The 25,802-nt window shown below is 36.9% G+C and overlaps 3 protein-coding genes across 4 annotated transcripts; 1 reads left to right on the top strand and 2 right to left on the bottom strand.

Annotated features, from left to right (window-relative positions):
- Positions 1–372: 372 nt before the first annotated feature.
- Positions 373–1,866, bottom strand: LOC114194784. The gene is made up of 5 exons (XM_028085200.1): positions 1,662–1,866; positions 1,253–1,592; positions 984–1,145; positions 783–924; positions 373–702 (listed from the first exon to the last, which is right to left on the bottom strand). The coding sequence occupies exons 1-5, from the start codon at positions 1,864–1,866 to the stop codon at positions 373–375; spliced, it is 1,179 nt and encodes a 392-aa protein (XP_027941001.1).
- A 3,425-nt stretch (positions 1,867–5,291) lies between these two features.
- LOC114194783 lies at positions 5,292–10,778 on the bottom strand. The gene is made up of 5 exons (XM_028085199.1): positions 10,669–10,778; positions 7,834–9,483; positions 6,856–7,698; positions 6,405–6,684; positions 5,292–6,188 (listed from the first exon to the last, which is right to left on the bottom strand). The coding sequence occupies exons 1-5, from the start codon at positions 10,776–10,778 to the stop codon at positions 5,292–5,294; spliced, it is 3,780 nt and encodes a 1,259-aa protein (XP_027941000.1).
- A 5,266-nt stretch (positions 10,779–16,044) lies between these two features.
- Positions 16,045–19,233, top strand: LOC114194143. 2 transcript variants are annotated; one of them, XM_028084222.1, is made up of 5 exons: positions 16,045–16,456; positions 16,535–16,634; positions 17,218–17,317; positions 17,985–18,073; positions 18,572–19,233. In XM_028084222.1, the coding sequence occupies exons 1-5, from the start codon at positions 16,264–16,266 to the stop codon at positions 18,897–18,899; spliced, it is 810 nt and encodes a 269-aa protein (XP_027940023.1). In that variant the 5' UTR covers positions 16,045–16,263; the 3' UTR covers positions 18,900–19,233. The 2 variants fall into 2 exon arrangements, with proteins under 2 accessions (XP_027940023.1, XP_027940022.1); XM_028084221.1 differs by having other exon boundaries at positions 16,048–16,456; positions 18,566–19,233.
- The last annotated feature ends 6,569 nt before the right edge of the window (positions 19,234–25,802 follow it).

The raw sequence follows: 25,802 nt of genomic DNA, 5'->3' as shown, positions 1-25,802 counted from the left end.
ATGTGTAATGAAACCAATGTCAGAAAAGACAAAAGAGGAGAAAATGGGAAAAACTAGTAGTAACCACGTGGCAGCTGATACAAATGATGCAATCATAAGAAAGAGTCAATGGTCTAAAATAACTAATGTACGACTAAAGGATTATGTGTGGCGAGACAATTAACCATGGTAGTCAAAATCGAGATTCTACTCAAGATCGGAAAGGAAAATATAAATCGTAAATCGGAAGATCGTAACATAGATCGTAAGATCCTACAAATTTTATTGTCACTCAAAATTCATAAATAAATTTTATAATATGAAATAAAAGAGCACATCACTAGGTGCAAATCAATATCCTACGTATATAGGAATAACAAAATAATGATTCTTCTAAACCAAATAGTCTTCTAAGTTAAATTCACAATCTCCAGCTCCATCATTCCTATCTCGTTCGTCATTCAAATCAGTCATATCTAAGTCTTGACTATGTAAAGTTTCATCGTCTTGAACTTCAACTGGAATCAAGTTCTCATCCAAATCCAATGCTTCATTTTGCTCATGCTCATCTTCCATAATCCACTCTTCATCGGATGAACAATCATCAATGTTAATTCGAGCTGGTTTTCTTGTTTGTTTCTTCTTGGCTAATTTTGAATTGGCCATAACAAAAACATCATTCATTGTGCTTTGCTTTAGCCTATTTCTTCTCTTTGTATGGACCTAAACAAATGCAAAGACAAATATGATAAGCGAGCACTACTAGTAATTTATTATAGTGATATATTCTAACATTAACTTACCATCTCAAAGGAACTCCAATTACGCTCACATCCGGAGGAGCTACATGTCAAGCTTAATACATGAATCGCAATTTTTTGGAGTTCAGGATATTCATCACCATAAGACTCCCACCAATCTGCTGGAGTCTTTAAATTAATTGACCTGGTAGCCAAAGGACAACCAAAACATTTTGCTCGTTTTCTAAAATCATCAATTTGAACATAATGAGAGTTTGTTCATCCTCATCTTCGACCATCCTAGTTATACATTCCATCAAACCTCGTTTCACTTCCAAATCTGCTTTAAATCCGGGACGATAATGCATTTGAGGGTTAAGAAAATAGCCTGCAGCATGCAAAGGCCTATGGAGCTGCTTGTCCCACCTTTCATCAATGATGTTCCACAAAGGCAAATAACTAACCAAAATACATTACATTGAGTTAGTTTTTTGTTTTCCATTAACAAATATAAATAGGTAGATGACTAATACCTTTTTTTGACAGCATTGAAAGCCTTTTGAATCTTCTCCTTTGCTTGATCCATTGCTTCATAAATGAATCCCATGGCTGGCTTTTGATCCGAATCAACCAATCGAAGCACTTCAATTAAAGGAAATGCACCCTTCAAACAAGTTATTATATTCTTCCAAAACTCCTTATCTAAAACAACATCTTCAACTATTTTACCATCATTGGTTTTAGCAAACTTGCTAGACTTCCACTCATTGCTAGTAAACATTCTAATCAAAGCTCCTTTATTCTCATGTAGGCATCCTAACGTTAGATACGATGTAGCGAAACGGGTAACACCCGGCCTCACCAAATCCCTTCCTTTTGTGAAATGTTGTAATAGACAAATTAGAGAAGATCTTGAATAAATAAAGGTAGTAATTTTTTTACCTTTTGGAATTGTCTCCTCATGAATGGGGATCTTCTTTTCATAATCTTCTAACATTAAGTCGACACAATGTGCAGCACACGGTGTCCAAAATAGCCTTTTTCTCTTTGTCATCAACAAATGGCCAGCAGCTTTATAGTTTGCAGCATTATCGGTGACAACTTGAATGACATTTTCTTCTCCCACCTCTTCAACAATGCTATCCATCATCTCAAAAACTTTCTCAGCTGTTTTAGATATTGAAGAGGCATCTATTGTAACACCCCGTCAGAATATTACTAATTTATAAATAATTAAATGGAATAAATAAAAAAAATAGCGCATTTAATAATACCTCATTTTCCCAAAACGCGGGAAAATTTAAAGCTTTATTAATTGAGCGGATAATTTTAGATCGTCTATTATAAAACTAAAATCACAATAACATCAAGTCACCCATCAGGGTTTACAATTGTTTCCAAAACAAATAAATACATATAAAAGTTTCCCAAGTCAATCCCCTCTCCGCGACTAAGCTGCACCAGAGCCACCTGCATCACCAACATATGCTCCCGTGTACCGCGTACACGATCATCGCCACACACACGCAGATAGGGTGAGCTTAACAATTAAATCACATGTATAAAGTTGCAGAATATAAGCATATAAACTCAAGGTATCATACATAACATCAACAGATCACGTTGCCCAGTTCTTTAATTGCTACCATCTGACCCCCAATCAGATTACTCGTATTCTACAACGTCTAAGGATTACTTCAAGGTGATTTGCTACCATACCTATCGGCCACAACTAATAGAGCACGTGCGGGAAAACATGCTACGGATTATATACCGCAATGCCAGGTAGAGTTCCCATATACGAACATAGTCCGTATCGTCCCAAGACTACCAAACTCGTCAGCCAACAACTGAGGAGGGCAATCTATCCGGACCCATCCGTACTGGCCACAACCAGCACACTCACACCGGCAACACTCGCCAACCCGAGCGACAACTCAAGGGTTCCTCGTGTTCATCCGCCATCTCGAGCCACAACTCTAGAGATGCTATTCCGAGCCACAACTCAAGGAATACCACGTGCTTAACCCCTATCCCAAGCCACAACTCAAGGGATACGTTCCGAGCCACAACTCCAGGAACACCAACAATCTCACCCTTAAAGCATCACTAGACGCACTGTAGATTACAAATTCATAATCAAAACTCAAGCTGCAACAGTATCAATCGCCTGGCGGGGGACACGTACCGCTAGGCGCTGCCAGCTTCCAGACCGCCTGGCGGGGGACACGTGCCGCCAGGCGCCAAGCGCCCCATAAATCACAAATTCTGCAACTACCGCCTGGCGGAACCGTTTCCATCGCCAGGCGGACGCTGTTCCAGAGACCACGAATTTCTTCGCCATCGCCTGGCGGAACCCCCTTGCCGCCAGGCGCCTCCTGCACCAGAACCCCACTGTTGCCTCTCTACCGCCTGGCGGACCTAACTCTGTCGCCAGGCGCCGTATCAGTAATTATGCAGTACTGGTTTTGGTCAATTACTCTTCGCATCTTGCCCTCACACCCATCCTCAATCCATTATACTCCTAGCTCAGGGCATGGTACTGTTCACTTAGGTGAAACTTTACCACTTTCCCTCTCTACTACAACTCTCCACAAAATAATTACAGGCCAAGGAACTCACTCATGGTTGGGTGTCATTCTTATTTTCCCCAATTCCAACTGTCCCTATTCTAAGACTTTATTTCAAGCAGTACCATGACTCAAGCAACCAAATTACTAATACCCATATTAGAAAAATTAGTCGAACATCTCAGGCCTTTCTTGAGCTCGTTAATTCATAAAACATACCCAACATACGTGACCACAATCAAGGCAGAAAAACAATTCGTGACCCATGGATTTCCCAACACTTATTCCACCATACTGAACCAATTCCTTCTAGAACAAACCCCCAACTCTCCAACATTGGTTTCATCCAACCTGGTTACAATGTCTGCGTCGACGCCTGGCGGCAATCCTCGTACCGCCAGGCGGTGCATACCATCTGAGTATTTCCAGATTCTTCCCAACGTCTCTGACTTCACCATTCTTCCTACTACGCGACTCCTCATCAGTCCCCGCTCATATTCCAACACAATCAAGATAATTCAGACTCAAATACAATGATCGATTAATCCCACTATACTCTACCAGTATCCAATTTCGAATCATAACTAATGGAATCCCAACATTCAACCCTAGAGTTCTTGTACACTGTTACATCAAAGTCATCTGCTAAATATACGGAATCTCCATAAAATACGACGTTACATCATCTCTAACTCACCAACCCCTAATTTCCCTCCGATCAGAATCACGTTATAACACCCAGAATTGACAAAAACCATAACTCAGTCTCGCGTCGCCTGGCGGAAATTCATCACCGCCAGGCAGTTCATCACCAAAACCCAGAATGCTCACGAACCTTGAGCCACCTGGCGGTTCAGGGATTCACCACCAGGCGCTGCACCCAGAAATCCCCACAATACACATTCAAATGCATGAGCCGCCTGGCGGCTAAGTATAGCCCGCCAGGCGGTTTCTTGAAAAATTCCAGAATTCAACGAAATTATGATGCAGACACAGAACATGCTTAAATTACATAGTATTTCCATACAATTCAGACCAAACAATCAAAATTAACGTAGAAAGCTCCCCTAACCTGGAATTTCCTTTGCTTAAATTGAGTTGTGTGAGATATTCCAATGATCTCTATGTCTTCCCCTTCTTGATGTGGTCACTCAAACCTCACCAGAACCTCACTCAAACCTCACCAATCTCTCTGATTTTTGTGCTCTAATTTAGGTTACTATTCCAGCTTGCCAAAACCTTGCCTAAACTCCAACTTTTTCCTTTTAAACTAGTACTTTAGGTTACTTAAAATATTAAAACGAATTAAATTTCATTTACCTTCTAATAACTCTCCATCTCTCATCATGAATGGGAATGCAGCCCCCCCCCCCCTTGGCCGTACTGCTTCCCATGGCCTCTGTTAACCTTTCCCATTTCCCTCTAAAGTCACCATTAGCAAAATAAAAACAAGCATAATTTCCATTTAGCATTTCCAAGGTTTGAACCCATGACCCCTTTGTTACCACTCAAGTGCATAACCATTTCAACCAATCATGTTTCATGCTAACCATCACAATTCAAGCATCATATCATAACAGAACATGCTTTCATAGATTGAAATAATAATAATAACACAAAAAGTATCATGCATAGGACTCGAACCCAAGTCCTATCACACAATTAAAGTATTCTCAACCACTTGAGCTAGTACTTTACCACGTCATACCAACCATAATTTAATGTCATAATTATTACCCCTCCCGTATTTATTAATTAATTATTTATTTAATTAATTAAATTCTACGGGTCTTACAATACTCCCCCCTTTTTAAATTTTTCGTCCTCGAAAAAGAGAACTTACCAGTGAAGAGATGAGGATAGGACCGCCTCATGACATCATCCATCTCCCATGTCATTTCTTGAGTTGCCTCATCCCATAGGACTTTCACGGTTTTGATTTCCTTCCCTCTGAGCTGTTTCGTTTGAGAATCCAAGATTCTCACTGGTCCGGCTACAATAGTTAGTCCTCCCGTATCTGCACATCATCATCCTCCAGAATGTGTGTAGGATCGGCTATATATTTTCTCAACTGTGACACATGGAAAACATTATGCAAGTTTCCCAAGTGTGGTGGCAATGCCATCTCGTACGCTGCAGGACCAATCCTCCTCATGATCTGATATGGTCCGATGAATCGAGGTGTCAGCTTCCTCGATTTAAGTGCCCTGCCAATACCTGCAGTAGGGGTAACTCTGAGAAATACGTGGTCCCCTGCCTCAAACTCAAGCGGCCTCCTCCTCTTGTCCGCGTACGACTTCTGCCTGCTCTGAGTCGCGCGCATCCAATCCTGAATCACCCTCACCTTCTCGGTGGTCTGCTGTAAGAACTCTGGCCCAAGAACCACTGCCTCGCCATCCTGTTGCCAACACAATGGCGTCCTACATCTCCTACCATACAGGGCCTCGTAGGGAGCCATCCCAATACTGGTATGGTAACTGTTATTATACGTGAATTCTACCAATGGCAACACATCACTCCATGTACCCAGATGGTCTAAAACACAGGTCCTCAACAGGTCCTCCAACGACTGTATAGTCCGCTCAGACTGTCCATCTGTCTGAGGATGATAGGCGGAGCTCATCCTAAGTTGAGTACCCAAAGCATTTTGCAACGACTGCCAGAACCTCGATGTGAACCTCGGGTCTCTATCTGACACAATACTCGCTGGCACTCCATGTAATCTAACAATCTCTCGCACATACAAATCCGCCAGCCTATCCATATTCATCTTCTGGTTAATCGGCAGAAAATGAGCACACTTCGTCAACCTGTCTACTATCACCCAGATTGAGTCGTGTCCTCTCACTGATCTCGGCAGGTGAGTGATGAAATCCATGGAAATGCTGTCCCATTTCCACTGTGGAATATCCAGAGGTTCTAACATACCACCCGGTCACTGATGTTCTATCTTCGCTTTCTGACATACCAAGCAAGAAGCGACGTAATCAGCCACATCCGTCTTCATACCCGTCCACCAGAAAGAGGCTTTCAAATCTTTGTACATCTTAGTCATACCCGGATGTATGCTAAGACGACTCTTATGCCCCTCATCTAGGAGCATCTTCCTCAGAACCCTGCTGTTTGGAACACACACTCTCTCCCTGAACCGTAGGATCCCGTCTCTACCCATTCGGAAATCCTTCCTCTTCTCAGTGCCCAACTCACCAATTATCATCTGCAGTTCCTGATCCTTCCCCTGTTCCATCCGGAGCTCATCTAGGAACTCATTCGTGATCCTCAACATGCTGCATCGTATCTGTCCAGGCCCCATATCCAACCCCAGATTCATGTCCCTTAACTGCTCTATCAGCTCCAACTCCCTAATCATCATAGCTGATACATGAATTCTCTTCCTACTCAAGGCATACGCTACGACATTAGCTTTACCAGGGTGGTACAATAGCTCAAAGTCGTAGTCCTTTAAGTACTCCATCCAACGCCTCTGTCTCATATTCAGCTCTTTTTGATCAAACAAGTATTTCAAGCTTTTATGATCGCTGAATACCTGGAATTGCGCTCCATACAGGTAATGCCTCCATGTCTTGGGGGCAAACACGACTGCCGCTAACTCCAAGTCGTGTGTCGGGTAATTCTTCTCATGCACCTTCAACTGTCTCGATGCATAAGCTACAGGCCGTTTATCCTGCATTAGCACACAGCCCAACCCCTGATACGAGGCATCACAGTACACCTCAAATGTTTTAGTCGTGTCAGGGATTGCCAATATCGGTGCGGTGGTCAGTCTTCTCTTCATATCCTCGAAGCAAGCTTCACACTCGTCTGTCCACGAGAAAGGCTGGTCCTTTCTCGTAAGCTGTGTAAGAGGACTCACCATCTTGGAGAAACCCTCCACAAACCGTCTATAATACCCTGCCAAACCCAGAAAACTACGCACCTCTGAAACTGTTTGGGGCCTCTCCCACTTCACCACAGTCTCTATCTTCGCCAGATCAACGGCTATTCCTTGGGCTGAGATCACGTGACCCAGGAATTGTACCTCTTCCAACCAGAATTCACATTTCGACAACTTCCCATACAACTGGTGCTCTCTGAGAATCCCCAATACTATTCTCAGATGCTCTGCGTGTTCTTCTCTGCTCTCGGAGTAGATCAGAATGTCATCAATAAACACCACTACAAACTGATCTAGATATGGCCTGAAAATCCTATTCATGTAATCCATGAATATAGTCGGCGCATTGGTCACCCCAAATGGCATTACTACGTACTCGTAGTGACCATACCGTGATCGAAAAGCTGTCTTCTGGACATCCTCCGGCCTGACAAGGATCTGATGATACCCAGATCTCAGGTCTATTTTTGAGAACACCGCAGCTCCCCTCAACTGATCCAACAGATCATCAATCCTCGGCAACGGGTACTTATTCTTTATCGTTAGCTTATTCAGCTGCCGGTAATCAACACACAACCGGGAGCTACCATCTTTCTTCTTCACTAACAGAACTGGTGCTCCCCACGGTGATGCACTCGGTCGGATGAACTTCTTCTCAAGCAGATCCTCAATCTGTTTCTTTAGCTCAGCTAACTCAGCAGGCGCCATTCTGTACGGTGCCATAGAAACTAGCCCAGCGCCAGGGATGAGATCAATGGAGAAATCTACATCCCTACTAGGCGGTAGTTCCAGAATCTCATCCGGGAATACATCTGCATATTCCTCCACTACCGGGATCCTGCTGATCTGCTCGGCCGTGCTCATCTTCTCTGCCTGAGCCACAATCATGTAACATGTAGCTCCAGCCTCAATCTCCCTCACCGCCTGATTAGTCGAGATAAGTTCTAACCCCACCGTATCAGGAAACACTATCTTGCGCTGCCCGTAATCAATGACGACATGGTTATTCGACAACCAATCCATGCCTAGAATCACATCTAAACCCTCCATCGACAAGCATATGAGATTCAGCCTGAACCTACGGCCTGCCACCTCCATAGGACACCCCACGCACATAGAAGTGGTGGATACCTCTCCAGACGCTGGCATCGCAACTAAAAGCTCGCACCCCAGCGCTCGCATCGTGAGCCCAAGCCTCCTCACACATTCATTAGACACAAACGAATGAGTGGCTCCTGAGTCGAACAACACCACTACCTCGTGGTCACACAACAGACATAGAAACTGCAAAAGGTTACCTGACTGTTTCGCCTCTGTGGTCGTCAAGGCGAACACACGCCCCGATGCTCTGGGTCGATCTCCTACTGGCCTCGTAGCTGGCGCACCACCAGCTTGTCTTCTGTTAGGACACTGACGTGCAAAGTGCCCTGTCTGCTGGCATACGTAGCACCTACCAGTACTACTGCCTCCACCTGTACTGCTGGCCGGTTTAGTACAATCCCTCCTCAAGTGTTCTCCGCCACAGTTATAACACCGTAATCTTCCCCAGGTAGTCGGCGGTCTGCTATAAGGTTTCCGCTGAGGTCTGACATCTGGGGTAGTCCTCTGCTGTTTCCCCCCACTACTCGACCCAGTCTCCAACTGCTCCACAGTTTTGGCCTGCTCGACCAAAACTGGAAACTCTCTAATCCGAAGTGGCACAATGAAGCGGCGTATCTCATGTTTTAATCCGCCCTCGAACCTCCTACACCTCCACTTCTCGGTGACTACTGGAGTGTAGAAACGCGCCAGATATTCGAACCTCTCTATGTAAGCCGCCATCGTCATGGTCCCCTGCTGAAGAGTAAGGAACTCTGCCTCCCGTTCGTGCCTCGCACTGTCGGGAAAGTACTTCTCCAGGAACCTCGTCCTGAAGGCAGTCCACGTCACCTGCTCCCCACGGGTCTGCATCAACTGCTGCATCCCCTGCCACCAATACTCTGCGTCTGCCACCAGAAGAAACGTGACAAACAACAGTCTCTGCTCATCTGTGCATCCCAACACCCTACAGATCTTCTCACATTCCCGCATCCAGGCATCTGCCTCGTCAGGAGTGGCCTTGCCAGAGAACTTGGCCGGCTGGTGTTTCATGAAATCCTCCATAGCTACTGGCCGAGTAGGTGCCACTACAGCTCTGGGTGGCGCCGCTATGGGCTGCATCGCGTCCACCATACGATGGATCGCCTGAGCTATGTCATCAACTCCAGCGGGGTTCCTCCTCCTCCTGTTAGCCATAGCTCGTGCACGCCACATATTATAGCTGGTTCACACACACAGCCCATATTAGGATTTCATATTCAGAAATAAACTAATAACACAGACAATTAGTCACGCAAACGTAACACGGTATGCTCACTCCCCATAGACCCCAAAAATCATTTTGAAAACCATTACTCTGATACCAAATGTAACATCCCGTCAGGATATTACTAATTTATAAATAATTAAATGGAATAAATAAAAAAAACAGCGCATTTAATAATAACTCATTTTCCCAAAACGCGGGAAAATTTAAAGCTTTATTAATTGAGCGGATAATTTTAGATCGTCTATTATAAAACTAAAACCACAATAACATCAAGTCACCCATCAGGGTTTACAATTGTTTCCAAAACAAATAAATACATATAAAAGTTTCCCAAGTCAATCCCCTCTCCGCGACTAAGCTGCACCAGAGCCACCTGCATCACCAACATCTGCTCCCGTGTACCGCGTACACGATCATCGCCACACACACGCAGATAGGGTGAGCTTAACAATTAAATCACATGTATAAAGTTGCAGAATATAAGCATATAAACTCAAGGTATCATACATAACATCAACAGATCACATTGCCCAGTTCTTTAATTGCTACCATCTGACCCCCAATCAGATTACTCGTATTCTACAACGTCTAAGGATTACTTCAAGGTGATTTGCTGCCATACCTATCGGCCACAACCGATAGAGCACGTGCGGGAAAACATGCTACGGATCATACACCGCAACGCCAGGTAGAGTTCCCATATACGAACATAGTCCGTATCGTCCCAAGACTACCAAACTCGTCAGCCAACAACTGAGGAGGGCAATCTATCCGGACCCATCCGTACTGGCCACAACCAGCACACTCACACCGGCAACACTCGCCAACCCGAGCCACAACTCAAGGGTTCCTCGTGTTCATCCGCCATCTCGAGCCACAACTCTAGAGATGCTATTCCGAGCCACAACTCAAGGAATATCACGTGCTTAACCCCTATCCCGAGCCACAACTCAAGGGATACGTTCCGAGCCACAACTCCAGGAACACCAGCAATCTCACCCTTAAAGCATCACTAGACGCACTGTAGATTACAAATTCATAATCAAAACTCAAGCTGCAATAGTATCAATCGCCTGGCGGGGGACACGTACCGCTAGGCGCTGCCAGCTTCCAGACCGCCTGGCGGGGGACACGTGCCGCCAGGCGCCAAGCGCCCCATAAATCACAAATTCTGCAACTACCGCCTGGCGGAACCGTTTCCATCGCCAGGCGGACGCTGTTCCAGAGACCACGAATTTCTTCGCCATCGCCTGGCGGAACCCCCTTGCCGCTAGGCGCCTCCTGCACCAGAACCCCACTGTTGCCTCTCTACCGCCTGGCGGACCTAACTCTGTCGCCAGGCGCCGTATCAGTAATTATGCAGTACTGATTTTGGTCAATTACTCTTCGCATCTTGCCCTCACACCCATCTTCAATCCATTATACTCCTAGCTCAGGGCATGGTACTGTTCACTTAGGTGAAACTTTACCACTTTCCCTCTCTACTACAACTCTCCACAAAATAATTACAGGCCAAGGAACTCACCCATGGTTGGGTGTCATTCTTATTTTCCCCAATTCCAACTGTCCCTATTCTAAGACTTTATTTCAAGCAGTACCATGACTCAAGCAACCAAATTACTAATACCCATATTAGAAAAATTAGTCGAACATCTCAGGCCTTTCTTGAGCTCGTTAATTCATAAAACATACCCAACATACGTGACCACAATCAAGGCAGAAAAACAATTCGTGACCCATGGATTTCCCAACACTTATTCCACCATACTGAACCAATTCCTTCCAGAACAAACCCCCAGCTCTCCAACATTGGTTTCATCCAACCTGGTTACAATGTCTGCGTCGACGCCTGGCGGCAATCCTCGTACCGCCAGGCAGTGCATACCATCTGAGTATTTCCAGATTCTTCCCAACGTCTCTGACTTCACCATTCTTCCTACTACGCGACTCCTCATCAGTCCCCGCTCATATTCCAACACAATCAAGATAATTCAGACTCAAATACAATGATCGATTAATCCCACTATACTCTACCAGTATCCAATTTCGAATCATAACTAATGGAATCCCAACATTCAACCCTAGAGTTCTTGTACACTGTTACATCAAAGTCATCTGCTAAATATACGGAATCTCCATAAAATACGACGTTACATCATCTCTAACTCACCAACCCCTAATTTCCCTCCGATCAGAATCACGTTATAACATCCAGAAATGACGAAAACCATAACTCAGTCTCGCATCGGCTGGCGGAAATTCATCACCGCCAGGCAGTTCATCACCAAAACCCAGAATGCTCACGAACCTTGAGCCGCCTGGCAGTTCAGGGATTCACCACCAGGCGCTGCACCCAGAAATCCCCACAATACACATTCAAATGCATGAGCCGCCTGGCGGCTAAGTATAGCCCGCCAGGCGGTTTCTGGAAAAATTCCAGAATTCAACGAAATTATGATGTAGACACAGAACATGCTTAAATTACATAGTATTTCCATACAATTCAGACCAAACAATCAAAATTAACGTAGAAAGCTCCCCTAACCTGGAATTTCCTTTGCTTAAATTGAGTTGTGTGAGATATTCCAATGATCTCTATGTCTTCCCCTTCTTGATGTGGTCACTCAAACCTCACCAGAACCTCACTCAAACCTCACCAATCTCTCTGATTTTTGTGCTCTAATTTAGGTTACTATTCCAGCTTGCCAAAACCTTGCCTAAACTCCAACTTTTTCCTTTTAAACTAGTACTTTAGGTTACTTAAAATATTAAAACGAATTAAATTTCATTTACCTTCTAATAACTCTCCATCTCTCATCATGAATGGGAATGCAGCCCCCCCCCTTGGCCGTACTGCTTCCCATGGCCTCTGTTAACCTTTCCCATTTCCCTCTAAAGTCACCATTAGCAAAATAAAAACAAGCATAATTTCCATTTAGCATTTCCAAGGTTTAAACCCATGACCCCTTTGTTACCACTCAAGTGCATAACCATTTCAACCAATCATGTTTCATGCTAACCATCACAATTCAAGCATCATATCATAACAGAACATGCTTTCATAGATTGAAATAATAATAATAACACAAAAAGTATCATGCATAGGACTCGAACCCAAGTCCTATCACACAATTAAAGTATTCTCAACCACTTGAGCTAGTACTTTACCACGTCATACCAACCATAATTTAATGTCATAATTATTACCCCTCCCGTATTTATTAATTAATTATTTATTTAATTAATTAAATTCTACGGGTCTTACATCTATGGACTTCAAAAACATAGTTCCCTTTGGGCTATTCACCAAGAAGTTTATTATTGTCCTTCTTTTCTTATCAGTCCAGCCATCGGTCATAATAGTACATCCTGTTTTTTTCCATTCCTCCCTATGTGCTTGCAAAGCAAGGGATGTATTTTGAACTTCCTCCTTCAAATATTTAACTCTGATCTCATGATAAGATGGAGGCTTAAATCCAAGACCATGTCTTGAAACCAAATCAAGCATAGCAATGAATTCTTCACTTTTTGCCACATTGAAAGGTATAGCATTGTTATAGAAGAATCTAGCAATTGAATTAACACATATGTCACGTTGATCAATGGGAGAAGAGGGAGAAAAAGAAATGTTGTAGTCGAACCTTCCTCTTTTATGGGTTCTTTTTATTTGTTTCCGTGTTCATCTTTTATTTTATAATTACTGTTATATTAATAGTAGTTGACCCCTTTTCTTGGGTGTTTCTCTAGTTCAGCAATGCTAGAGTATTTTATTTTCTTATCACTCTCTTTTTGTGTATTCATTTGATGATTACTATTACAATGGTGCTTTCATCGATCATGGTGGAAAATACTTGCCTGAAGGACTTCACCTCTAATGTTAAGCGTTTGTTAGAAATGATGGATGCTTACGACAACGGGTACTGCACTTGCTTTGACACGATAGAATCAGCAGTGGAGGAGATGTTGAAACGATCCCGGCACATGGAACCTAGTTCGTTGAATCCACCCTTTCAAGTTTGCAATGTCAAACTAGATTTCTCCCGTTTTTTATGGATATGATGTTCTCCGGGGGATCTCAAAGCCAAACAATTTTCTTACTATTATCATACACCGGATGCTCAATGTTTAACCATAGCAGCAATACATTTTGATAAAGACGTGGTGCCATAGATCAAATGATAGCACGAGTAAACGCTTTTCATACATGGGTTGCTTTCACTAGAGCTCTTGAATTGGAATTAAGACCCTTTCCTTATGAAGTCCCTCAATCAAACTTTTTCAAGCTTATTCAAACTGGCGTTGTCTAAGATTATTATACTCAATTCATAGTGTTAGCTAATCATGTCCAAGGGGTCACCACTGAGGCTCTTTTGGATTGCTTTGTGGGTGGTTTCAAACCAGATATCCGCATAGATGTAATTGCACAAGTCTTATCAACCTTACTTCACTCAGTATCCCTAGCTAAGCTCTATGTAGAAAAATACATACCCAAACCTAGAACTTATTACCCATAAATTTAGACCAAAACACAAATCCCACAAGTCAAATATGTACTTGACCTAGCGGATCTCATTTCAGGTCAAGAGCAACTGTTAAAAAGAAACATTGTTCTCTTCCATCTTAAGCATAATCTTCAACGAGCTCAACAAATAATGAAGAAAAATGCAGATCAATAACAGATAGATGTTGAATTTAAAGTTGGAGATAAAGTGTTGGTCACGTTGCAACCTTATAAACAACACTCTGTTGCTTTAAGAAAAAAAATTCAGAAACTGAGTTTAAGGTACTTTGGTCCCTTCCCAATTATCGAAAGGATTGACAAGGTTGCTTACAAATTGCTATTATCTAAAACAACTAGAGTTCATCTAGTTTTTGACATTTCACGACATAAGCCTTGTAAGGGGAATCATTCTCAATCTTATATTCCCTTACCTCTAACTTTAGGGGACACACAATTTAGAAGTGAACTTAAAGTCTAATTCAACTCCACAAAATCAATTCATAAGGTGAGATTGACACCCCACTTATATGGCTCTGATACCATGTTAGAAGCGGACTTAAAGCCTAACTTAACCCCACAAAATCGGCTTGTAAGGTGAGTTTTGTACCCCACTTATATACTATAAAATTATCTTATCTCTAGTCGATGTAAGACTTTCAACATATAACCAATATTTCAACCAACTGCTGTTCTTTAGTCACCGGTGATTATCAAGGGCACGCAACATGTTCATCAACACTTAATCCAATGGGAGGAATTGGATAACACTCAAGCCACTTGAGAAGATCATACTGCGTTATAATATGTTTTTCCAGAATTCAACCTTCGGGACAAGGTTGTGCTTAATGGGACAAGAAATGTAATGAAAACAATGTCAGAAAAGACAAATGAGGAGAAAATGGGAAAAACTAGTTGTAACCATAAATGATGCAATCATAAGAAAGAGCCCACAATCCAAAATAACTAACTATGGCTAAAGGATTATGTGTTGTGAGATAGTTATCATCTAGGTCATGCTAATTGGTGGGAGAAGGAAGAAAAAGAAACGTTGTGGTCGAACCTTCTTCTCTTATGGATTCTTTCTGTTTGTTTTCTTGTTCATCTTTTACTCTGTAAGTACTGCTATATTAATAGTAGTTGATATTTTTCTTTTTGTGTTTCTATAGTTCAATAACACCGTTAGAGAGTATTTCGTTTTCTTATCACTCTTTTTTATGTATTCTTTTGGTGACTATTGATACAAAATGTTAGATCGGTGTCGGTGTGTTCTTGTATGAAATTGTCACCAATATTATTTATTATTTAATAAAGATAATCACTTCTTCAAACTTACCAAGATCTTAAAGTTCCATTAAAGAGAAAAATCAACAATATTCATAATAGTATATTAAAGTAACTATAGTCACGAACAACATGGTCAAAAAGTGTTTGTGCATTAAATTAAATAATTAAAATCTTTATTTTACTTTTTACAGTAAAGTTAGTAATTGGTATATATCTCAAAAATGTTCTCTTCCCAATTTATTTTACTTTTTAATACTGTTTCAATCTTTTATTAAATATTTTGTGAATTATTTAGTACAGATATTTTGCGAATTATTTGGTAAGTTATCTCCACATTTAAAATGAATTGTTTGGTAGGTGATCTCCACATTTAAAATGGTCAAAGCTTTATTTTCAATTACTGAACCTTTTCTCCTCTTCAACGGATAACATCCGCATTTATATTAATGTATAGTTATTTTTTTAGTTCGCGAATAGAAGATAAATGCCACTTAAGATGTTCCCTCATTTTATTATTTATCTTCCACCGACTCACATCAAGCACCACCACTCGTCGAACTTCTCGTCCAAGGACAAACTTATGAGGGTTCATGTAAGAAATAAGGAGGTGCAGGAAGCAAACGCCCAAATTATTTCAGGTCCACTCCCACTCCAAGTCAAGCCCAAGCCCACGAAAATAGACCGTTGCTGTCGAATGTAACGGTTTTCTTTTCCCCATCCTCTCTCTCCCTCTCTTCATGGATACAAAAAGCTACTCTCTTTTTCTCTGTTCTCTGTGTTGAAGAAGAATCAGAATCTCCCCGACAGAAGCAGCAGCAGGCACAGTCCCAAAATCCAAACCCTAACTCAATCCATTTCCTCAATGCGTGTCACACTCCTCCAAGAATCTCTCCCTCTTCCTTCTATATACTCCTTCCCACGCTTCCTCTCACTCTAACCCCTCCGCCATGTCCCACCACCACCACCACCAAACCACCCTCATGCTGCCCAATCCCACCACCCCTAGCCGCTCTTCCTCCGCCTCCTCCTCCCCCCTCCCCCTCATCCACGCCATCTTCGCCAGAAAAAACCTCTTCTACCACCGCCTTCCCTCCCTACCCCTCCGACTCTCCGTCCTCAAACTCGACGGTTCCTCCTTCCGTACGCAACCACCATACCCTTCTTTTTTATCATCGCCATCTCTTCACACACTGCTCAAACTTTCTTCCCCTTTCGCAGATATTCAGGTTTCCAAGACCGCCACTATTGCCGAACTCAAAGACGCAGTCGAGGCTGTCTTCGCCCACGCGCCTCTCAAGGGTCCCGCCAAAATTTCATGGTACTCACTTCCATTTCATATTGGCTACACGCTAGTTACAGATGTTTTCAAATTTTACTACCGGTTTTAACATTCACCTTATATTTACTATTTTTATGGAGAAGAATGGATTATTACTTTTTCACTACAGTCAAATAACACACAACAAGTGATCTGTGAATGATACATTTATGACTAAATTACACTCATTAGGTTTACTTTAATTGATGCCCCTGTTTTTTCAAGTTCTACACGAATCTCCAATTTGTTCTAGAACATCTCCTTTCGCATTACACAGAAAACCCTTTAAAAAATCTTACATCCTAAACGAGCTTTCTTAGACAGACAACAAATGTCACCGAGAAGGATAAATAGTATATGCATGACAATTTTGTAAGTTTTATAATAATTATTTTCAAAATGATATAAATTTGTTGCTTGAATGTTGGTGCGGGAAATTTATAATAATTTTATGAAATATATAGAAGCGAAATTTGTTATATGATTATATTTATTTAATGGACTGACAAGATGTGGTGGTAAGTTTGAAATTTATACTGACTTAGAGATAATTTAAATTGGTATATTATGTTGGGTTGTGAAGGGCGCATGTTTGGGGGCAGTTTTGCCTATGCTATGATGGACAGAAGCTAGTTACCGAGAATGATTATCTTCGCAACTATGGCATCAAGGATGGGGATCAGGTTAGTTTCTTTCTAAGATTTATTTAGTCTCATCCTTTTCTTTTCTATTCGTTTTGGAGTTTATAGATAATCCGTCACTTATATGGGCCTGTAATTGTTTCTTGTATTGATGTCGGAGGAAATTGACATTTTCCATTATAGAGTTGCAAATGGAAGCACATTGTACCGTGTATGGCTAATTCCATGTAATTTTGCAAAAGCTGGAGTGAGTTAACAACCGGGCAGTCAAAGAAGACATCTTTGCTTAATAAATGAGTGGTTAGTTTGTAATGTTTAGGAAACAAAGATTTGAGTGTAATTTTGTGAATCACGTGACTCCATTGGATGTAGAATACAATCTTTCTAGGTTGCAAAGTGCTATTATATTAAATTGAGTCTTAACTACTTGTTGCTTGATCATATTTCATATTTGGAGTTTGCTTTTCTGGCATTTTATGGTTTCAGTAGCATTTCGTGGTTGCTTTCTTCAACCGGTATGTGGGAAAAAGGAAATCTGAAGCCCAGTTTATTTTGTAGTTTGTTCTTGTTCTATTATCTTATTAGTTGTCAATGTTAAGAATTAAGCATCATTGGGAGGATTGCTTCTCTCTTATCATAACTGCTATAATATGGGAGAATTTTGTTGCTCATAATATGTATTTTTCTCTTTTTATTTTGGTTTACATAGCTTCGTTTCATCCGCCATGTTTCAAACAATTGCTGTGTCCAAAGAAAGCGGTTGAAGAAAAGAATTGTCTATTTGAAACAGCAGAGGAGGTAAAACTCTTCCAGTAGTCTCCTATTAACTCTACAGATATTGAGCTGTGTTCCCTGCATAATGTAGAGGAACCAACATGATTGTTTACACTTGTTCAAGTCCTTGGCCTGTGCTGTAGTTCGGTCATGAAAATATCAAGTTGTCATCAATAATCAATGGGATTAGCAGTTCCTCGAAAACCTTTATTTATGACTTAATCAAACATGTGTGAGTTTAAACATGTTAGCTCATTATGTTAATCACTTTAGTCATTAATAGACAAAGAGTATTTTGAATTTGTGTTACGCTGTCATTTAGCGTCATTTTATCACAGTATACAAATTACAGCTTTCTCATTTAAGCAATTAAGTAATATGCAGATGCACCTGTCGGACACTGAATCAATGTAATCCATATTGTACATCTTGAAATTCATTTCCTACTACTTTTCGTTTCCACATTAAAAAAAAAATCTGAAACAAAGTCCTCACACAAGATTGGTTATACCGTAGGTGCAGGTCTTCTCCAGTGGATAGCTATGAAGACAAAGGAAAGTGTGATAATGATGAGATTGGTTCTGACGATGAAGCCACGGATAATGAGAAGCATGAGACTGAAGAAGTAGAAGAAGAGCGTGTGGTAAAGAACAAATTTGCCGGCTTTGTGGGAGAGTTGTTCTCTTACACTCCACTAGCAGTTGTGAGAAGAACTACAACTAAAAGCAGGATTTGGCCATCAACTATTCCCAGATGTTTGGTGGGTAGTTTTAGAAAGATTAGAAGTATTGTATGCTTTGGCAAGAGGAGGCCCTATTCTCGGAGACTTACATGGAGACATATGGGTTAATATTTGGAAGAACTGTGTCCAGAATGACACTAGCCAAGCCAGATGAAAACTGAGATGTGAAAATTTTGGTTCCTATGGAAATTGTATTGCCGGTATTGACCGAGAGATGGCAGCTAGAAGATGTTGATCTTGCATATTTTCAGTTACTTCTGAAGGTTAGAAACATCGATGACTTCATCAATGATATATGGGTTTATTTGATCCTTAAATATAGATAGGAACATGCATCCTTCCTCTTGGATGGTAATTAAATTTAGACTCAGTGAATGTATGCCATCGGTGCTCATGATGTGAAGAGGAGTTGCTTCTTAAAATAGTATTTGAATTTCTAGCATCTCATCAGCAGTTTTTTTTATGGTTTCATGCAATTTTAGTCAGAGGCTTACAAAATTTAAATTTTTTGTGTTGAATTTGGAGAACACCTTGGAAACTCTTACATAGCTTAAAGTAATCGATTTGATTGAATCACAGTGGAACTAGTTACGATCATTTATACTAAAAAGAAGATATCAAACATTTGCACAATAGAAATATTACTCCATCTTAATAGCAAGTGTGGTTGACTTTTCTTTGTTAATTTCTACTTTAATGCTGTGGTTTTATTTTATGAACCTGGAACTTGTTTAGGTGCTTCTTTGGAATATAGAGAAATAATAAAATGTGACCAAGGAGAGAGGAAAATAAATTGCCCTTTGCCATATTCTTTTTATGTAGTCTAATTGCAGCAGCAATAAATATATTCCTTGAGCAACTTTAAATCTCTATTATTCATATTGAATTTTAAAGACCAACATTAAGATAGAGACAAAGTAAAAGTTAACGTGAATAAAGGAATATCCGTGACAAAAATAATATAATATTTTAGCTTTTCAGATAAAAGGAATGTGTCTTTTCCTGTTACGGATTTTTCTTAACCCAGTCACACAGATCGAAAGTATGTTTGATTTTAGATAATGTTAAGATACCATATTTCTTTAAAAACAAATTATTTTTGAATTAATTTACGACAAAATATGTTTTTTTCCCTAAAATTTAATCTAAAATTAAAAATGGTCTTAGGTCAAAATTTGTATACCGCTGTACTTTAAAAATATTGGTACTTAATATACATTAAAGAAAAAAACTATTTTTAAGCGTAAGACATGATAGAGAATTTTAGAAGCATTAAATCTCTTGAACTAATGTTTTATCTATTGAAAGAGTAGTTCATCTTTTATTGAATTCCAAGGTGGTTTGTCATATATTTCATAAATAAGAAGAAGGAAAAAAATTGCATGTTTATGGATGTTATGGGTAGTTGTAACTTGTAAATCAAGTACACCTTTGATGTTGTCAACTATGGAAAAAGACACCAACTTAATCTTCTTCACCATTTTTATCCTTTTTTTCTTTACCAATACTTCACACAATCAAAGCTACTTGCAATCATAAATAAGACTCATAAAAAAAAAAAAGTTGCTGTGTCATAATATGTATATATTGATTATAAATATATAAGTGGAAGAAGAGATAAAAATACACTGATATAACTTTTAATAAATATTACACCATTAACAAAATTGATATACTTAATAGAAGTTACGAGGTAAAATCAGATTAATAATATTAAAATGAAAATTAGATCTTCGAAAATTATTTTTTATTTTTATAGTTATTATCTTATTATTAGTTACATTTGAATAATTCATTTTTTTATTATTATTTTATAATCTCACACGTTAGTATCCAGCTGAAATATGGATACTTGAAAAAGTATTTTAAGGAAGTTTTTCATTTTTCATATATTTAATTATTTTTTTCAAACATACCAAATTCCTTTTTTATATGCTCAAGGTGTGCTTAATGCTTTATTATTTTTAAAGTCTCGTGAGGGAATTTATTAGAAAAATATTTCTTCAAGATACATACTGGTCTCTTATGGTTTATCGAAATTTATAATTATTACAAATAAATTTATATTTAAATATTATTTTTTAATCTTAATATTTATCATTTAAAAAAATAGTAATGACAAAAATTAGTAATATTTTAAACATTGGTTTAAGTTTTTATACTTATGTTTCTCTTGTCAAATTTTAGCATCAACTTCATTTTGTTTTATATTTATCTTGTACGATATTCATGATGATTAAAAATATCTTTAAAGAATTAAAGCATTTATTTTTATAATTAATAATTATATAATTTGTTTCTAATTTTTTATTAATTAACCAATTAATTTCATTAATTAAATTTAGTTTTCTAACTATGAATTATTTTTTGTTTCATACATTTTAAAATCTTTTAAATTTATACACTTATAATTAATAATTATATAATTAATTTCTAAATATTTTTTTATCATTGTATTGTTTTCATTAATTATTTTAAATTTCGTTCATTATGAAAGGAGTTTTGATTGATAATTCATAATACAAAATCAATAAATACATTTTATTTTAAATTATTCTAAAAGTATTTATTATATTTTATTAGTTTGATTTGCAATATCAATTTTAATATTAATTTATTTTCATAATTATGGTGGATACAAATGGTTTTAATCATAGTGATTACATGTAATTTTGAACAAAAGATTAAAGAGTGAATTCACATTTTCTTCCTTAATTTACAATATATTTATCATTACTATTATTGCTAATATAATTTTATTCAATAATTATTTTTTATTTTTTATTTTTTTCAATTTTTATTTTTACTATTATTATTTGTTATTATAATTATGATCAACTGTTCTATTAAATATTAGTTTAAATTTTTATACTTATAATTTTGTTAATAAATTTTAACATTACTTTCGTTTTATATTTATTTTGTATGAGATTTATGATTGAGAATATATTTAAAAATTAAAATATTTGAAATTAATAATTAATTTCTAAAAATATTTATTAATGAGTTCATTTCATTAGTAATTTAATTTTTTAATTATAAATGGAGTTATTGATTCATAATTGGTGATACTGTTATAATTACTATTATTTGAATCGATAAATATATTTTATTTTAAATTATTTTAATAATTATTAATCAACAAATTTTGAATTAATATTTATTATATTTTATTACTTTCATTTACAATGTTGGATTCAATATCAATCTACTTTTATAATTACAAGAGACAGATTGTTTTAATCATATTGATTATATTTAATTTTGAACAAAATCTCGAAGAGTCAATTCACGTTCTTAATTTGCGATATATTTATAATACTATTATTGATGTTATAAATTTATTCAATAATTATATTTTTCTTTTCAATTTTTAATTTTAATTTTAATTTTATTATTTGTTATTATAATTATTATCAACTATTATTTTAAAATATTAGTTTAAATTTTTATATTTATGCTTCTGTTATTAAATTTTAACATTAATTTCGTTTTGTATTTATTTTTTACAAGATCTATGATTGAAAATATTTTTAAATGATGAAAATATTTATTTTTACGATCAATATTTGCTTATAAATTTTTTTGATTAATTGACAAATTAATTTTATTATTTTTTTTAATTTTTCAATAATGAATGTACTGTGTTTTATTCCATAGAAATCTTTTAAATTTATGCAGTTTCGGTTAATAATGATATGATTTATTTCTAAAAACATTTTATCAATAAGTTGATTTCATTAATAATTTGAAATTTCTTTAATTATGAATGAAGGTTTTGATCGGTAAATGGTGATATTATTATATTTACTATTATTTTTGTTATTAGTATTTGAATCATTGAATATATTTTATTTTAAATTATTCCTTTACTTATTAGTCATTATTAAAAAAAGATTATTATATTTTATTAATTTCATTATTGGTTTCAACATTAATTTATTTTTATACTTACGATTGAAACAAATTATTTTAATCACAATGGTTATATTTAATTTTGAACAAAAAATTGAAGAGTTAATTCAAATTCTCTTTCTTAATTTGCAATATGTTTAACATTATTTTTATTATTATTGATATTATAATTTTTTTCAATAATTATATTTTATTTTAATATACTGATAAATATATAAAATTTGAACGATTAAAATTTAAACATAGAGATTATACATGTCAATATATAAAATTTGAAGAAACATTAAGTAAATGGAATAATATTTTAAGTCATTTCTATATTATCAATATCATATTTATCATAAATATAAAAAACCCTAACCATTGATTTATTATTTTATTATTATAATTATTATTAATAACATTAATATTAATAGTATTAATATTATTGTTATAATAATAATAATTATTATTATTATTATTATAAATAATTATTAGTATTAATATTAATATTAGTATTAGCCTGGGTAATAGGAATATTATTACTATAAAACAATATTATTTATTTTTAATCAATTTGTTAAGAAAATATCTGTGGTTAATTATTTAATTTTTTATACTATTATATTTTATATGGGATCCTAATATTATTTTTATTATTATTAGTAGTAGTGTGGTTAATATTTAATATTATTAGTACTCTTATATTATTTTGTAGGGATTCATGACCCACAATATGTTTAGACTATTTTATTATTATTATTATTATTATTATTATTATTTTACCTTATTATTATTATTATTATTTTAATTAATATTACTATTAATATCTTTAATATTAATATTAATATCTTTAATATTAATATCAATATCTTTAATATTAATGAATATTTATTATCATTAGTATTTTTATTATAAATACTACTATTATTACATCTCATAATATCTTGCATATTTTATATATATATATATATATATATATATATATATATATATATATATAATTTCTTTCTTTTCATAACAATAATTTATGTTTGACTTCATACTGTAATGATTATATATCGATAGTTCATTTTAAATATTGGTTTAAGTTTTTAATTTATACTTCGGTTAACAAATTTTAACATTAACTTTGTTTTGTATTATTTTATATGGGATGTATAATGCATAATATACTTATATTTTATTTTAACGAACGATCCCGTTTTGTATTATTTTGTACGGGATTCACAAAACATGGTCTTGTAGTGTAATGCTTTCCATGTAATGACAAAGTGATATTGCTGATGAGAAAGAAATATAACATATGAAAAGAAACTCATATTATTAGTCTTACGGGGAAGATTGATATGTGTGTCTATAAATAAGACAAAGACTCCTTTAAAAAGGAGAAAAGAAAAGCAACAAGACAAACAAAATTAGTTTGAGGAGTTGACGCTTGACCGTGAGCATTTGTTGTTGATCGTGATAACAAAATTATTAATGTCTTTCATACCAATATTATTTTGAGACCCCCCCTCCACCCACCCAAACTAGCAATAAATATTTTGAGTGCCCAGCTTGGAGCATAAAATGGAAAAAGTAGCAGGGGGTCAAGCCTATGTCAAAATGTCAGCGAATTGCATGTGGGTTCGAATGGGGAGAAGTTTGACGAGACCCTTTTGAATCTGATCTCTGATAGTGTGGCAATCAATTTTTATATGTTTAGTGCATTCATGGGGGACTTGATTAAAGGCTATGAAAGATTGTCACAATGGATGACAACAGGTTGAAGATGAGAGATGGATAAATCCTTCAAGAGGTTGGTCAACCATTGGATTTCACAGACAATTTGAGCAAGAGCTCTATACGCAGCCTCAAATGAGCTTCTGGAAATAGTGGACTACTTCTTGGATCTCCAGTAGATGGGAGAATCTCCTAGATAGATGATATAACTTGTGACAGATCTTCTTATATCAATGCAACCAGCCTAATCAGAATCGTTATAGGCTTTGAGCTTGAAATCACTATTAGCATAAAGAAATAGACCTTGTCCAGCAGTACATTTGAGATAACGAAGAATACGAGAAGCAACTTATTGATGTGCTTTAGTGGGTGCTGAAATATACTGACTCAAAGTGTTAACCACATATGTAATATCAGGTCTAGTATTTGTTAATAAATTAATTTACATATAAGCTTTCTATAATGGGCTGGATTTTCAAGTTGTTCTCCCTCTATGGTTAATTTTGTAGAAAAGTTCACAGGTGTACTGACAGAAGATGATTCAAGCATACCAGTTTCATGTAACATATCTAAAGTGTATTTCCTTTTAGATAAATGAATACCTTTACTATTTTTAGCAACCTCAAATCCAAGAAAGTAGGTTAAGTCCCCAATATTTTTTATTTTAAAGGCATTATGAAGCATTGTAGTAGTATCATAAATGACATTTATATCATTTCCAATTAATATAATACCATCAACATAAACAAGCAAAATGATAATTTTATTATGAACATGTTTGACAAATAATGAATGATCAGTTGAGGTCTATTTAAAATCATGCATGAGGAGAAAGGAAGAGAGATTGGCATACCACTACCGGGTAAATTGCTTTAATCCATATAAATGTTTATGCAACAAGCAAACTTGATTTTCTCCTTGCACTTTCATTTAAATCACCATGCAAGAAGGCATTATTCACATCTAATTGTTTTAATGGCCAATTTTTCATAACAGCAACAGATAAAATGAACCTTACGGTGGTGAGCTTTGCAATAGGAGCAAAAGTGTCAAGATAATCCATACCTTCTGATTGAACGTACCCCTTTGCTACAATACATGCTTTATGTCTTTCTATGGTACCATCAACTCTATGTTTGAGTTTAAAAACCCATTTACAACCTATTGTTATCTTGTCAGTAGGTAAATTAGTGATGGTCCACATATTATTTTGCTCTAGGGCAAAGATTTCTTCTTGCATGGCTTTTTACCAATTACTGTTAGAGGTTGCTTCTTTGTAAGTCTTTGGCTTATTGCTACTGTCAATGGTGAGAACAACTTGTTTGAAAAACTGAGATAATCTAGAAAAAGAAATGAAAGATTTGATAGGGTGCTTGACATTTATTTTGTATG

This window comes from Vigna unguiculata, chromosome 8 (assembly GCF_004118075.2).
Source record: "Vigna unguiculata cultivar IT97K-499-35 chromosome 8, ASM411807v1, whole genome shotgun sequence".
Classification (NCBI taxonomy): domain Eukaryota; kingdom Viridiplantae; phylum Streptophyta; class Magnoliopsida; order Fabales; family Fabaceae; genus Vigna; species Vigna unguiculata.
Note: the sequence above shows the minus strand (reverse complement) of the source record. Positions and strands in the feature narration are given on the sequence as shown.

Bases quoted from the DNA above. Each gene is read 5' to 3' on its own strand.
- LOC114194143 (XM_028084221.1), top strand. From the start codon at position 16,264: ATGTCCCACCACCACCACCACCAAACCACCCTCATGCTGCCCAATCCC. The intron at 16,457-16,534 runs GTACGCAACCAC...CCCCTTTCGCAG, and splicing joins ACTCGACGGTTCCTCCTTCC to ATATTCAGGTTTCCAAGACC. The intron at 17,318-17,984 runs GTTAGTTTCTTT...TGGTTTACATAG, and splicing joins GCATCAAGGATGGGGATCAG to CTTCGTTTCATCCGCCATGT.
- LOC114194784 (XM_028085200.1), bottom strand. From the start codon at position 1,866: ATGGATAGCATTGTTGAAGAGGTGGGAGAAGAAAATGTCATTCAAGTT. The intron at 1,593-1,661 runs GTAAAAAAATTA...ATTTCACAAAAG, and splicing joins TGAGGAGACAATTCCAAAAG to GAAGGGATTTGGTGAGGCCG. The intron at 1,146-1,252 runs GTATTAGTCATC...CATTGATGAAAG, and splicing joins TTCAATGCTGTCAAAAAAAG to GTGGGACAAGCAGCTCCATA.
- LOC114194783 (XM_028085199.1), bottom strand. From the start codon at position 10,778: ATGGCGAAGAAATTCGTGGTCTCTGGAACAGCGTCCGCCTGGCGATGG. The intron at 9,484-10,668 runs GCACGTGTCCCC...TGTGTGAACCAG, and splicing joins GGGGCGCTTGGCGCCTGGCG to CTATAATATGTGGCGTGCAC. The intron at 7,699-7,833 runs GTTCATCCGACC...CCCGTTGCCGAG, and splicing joins GAGGATCTGCTTGAGAAGAA to GATTGATGATCTGTTGGATC.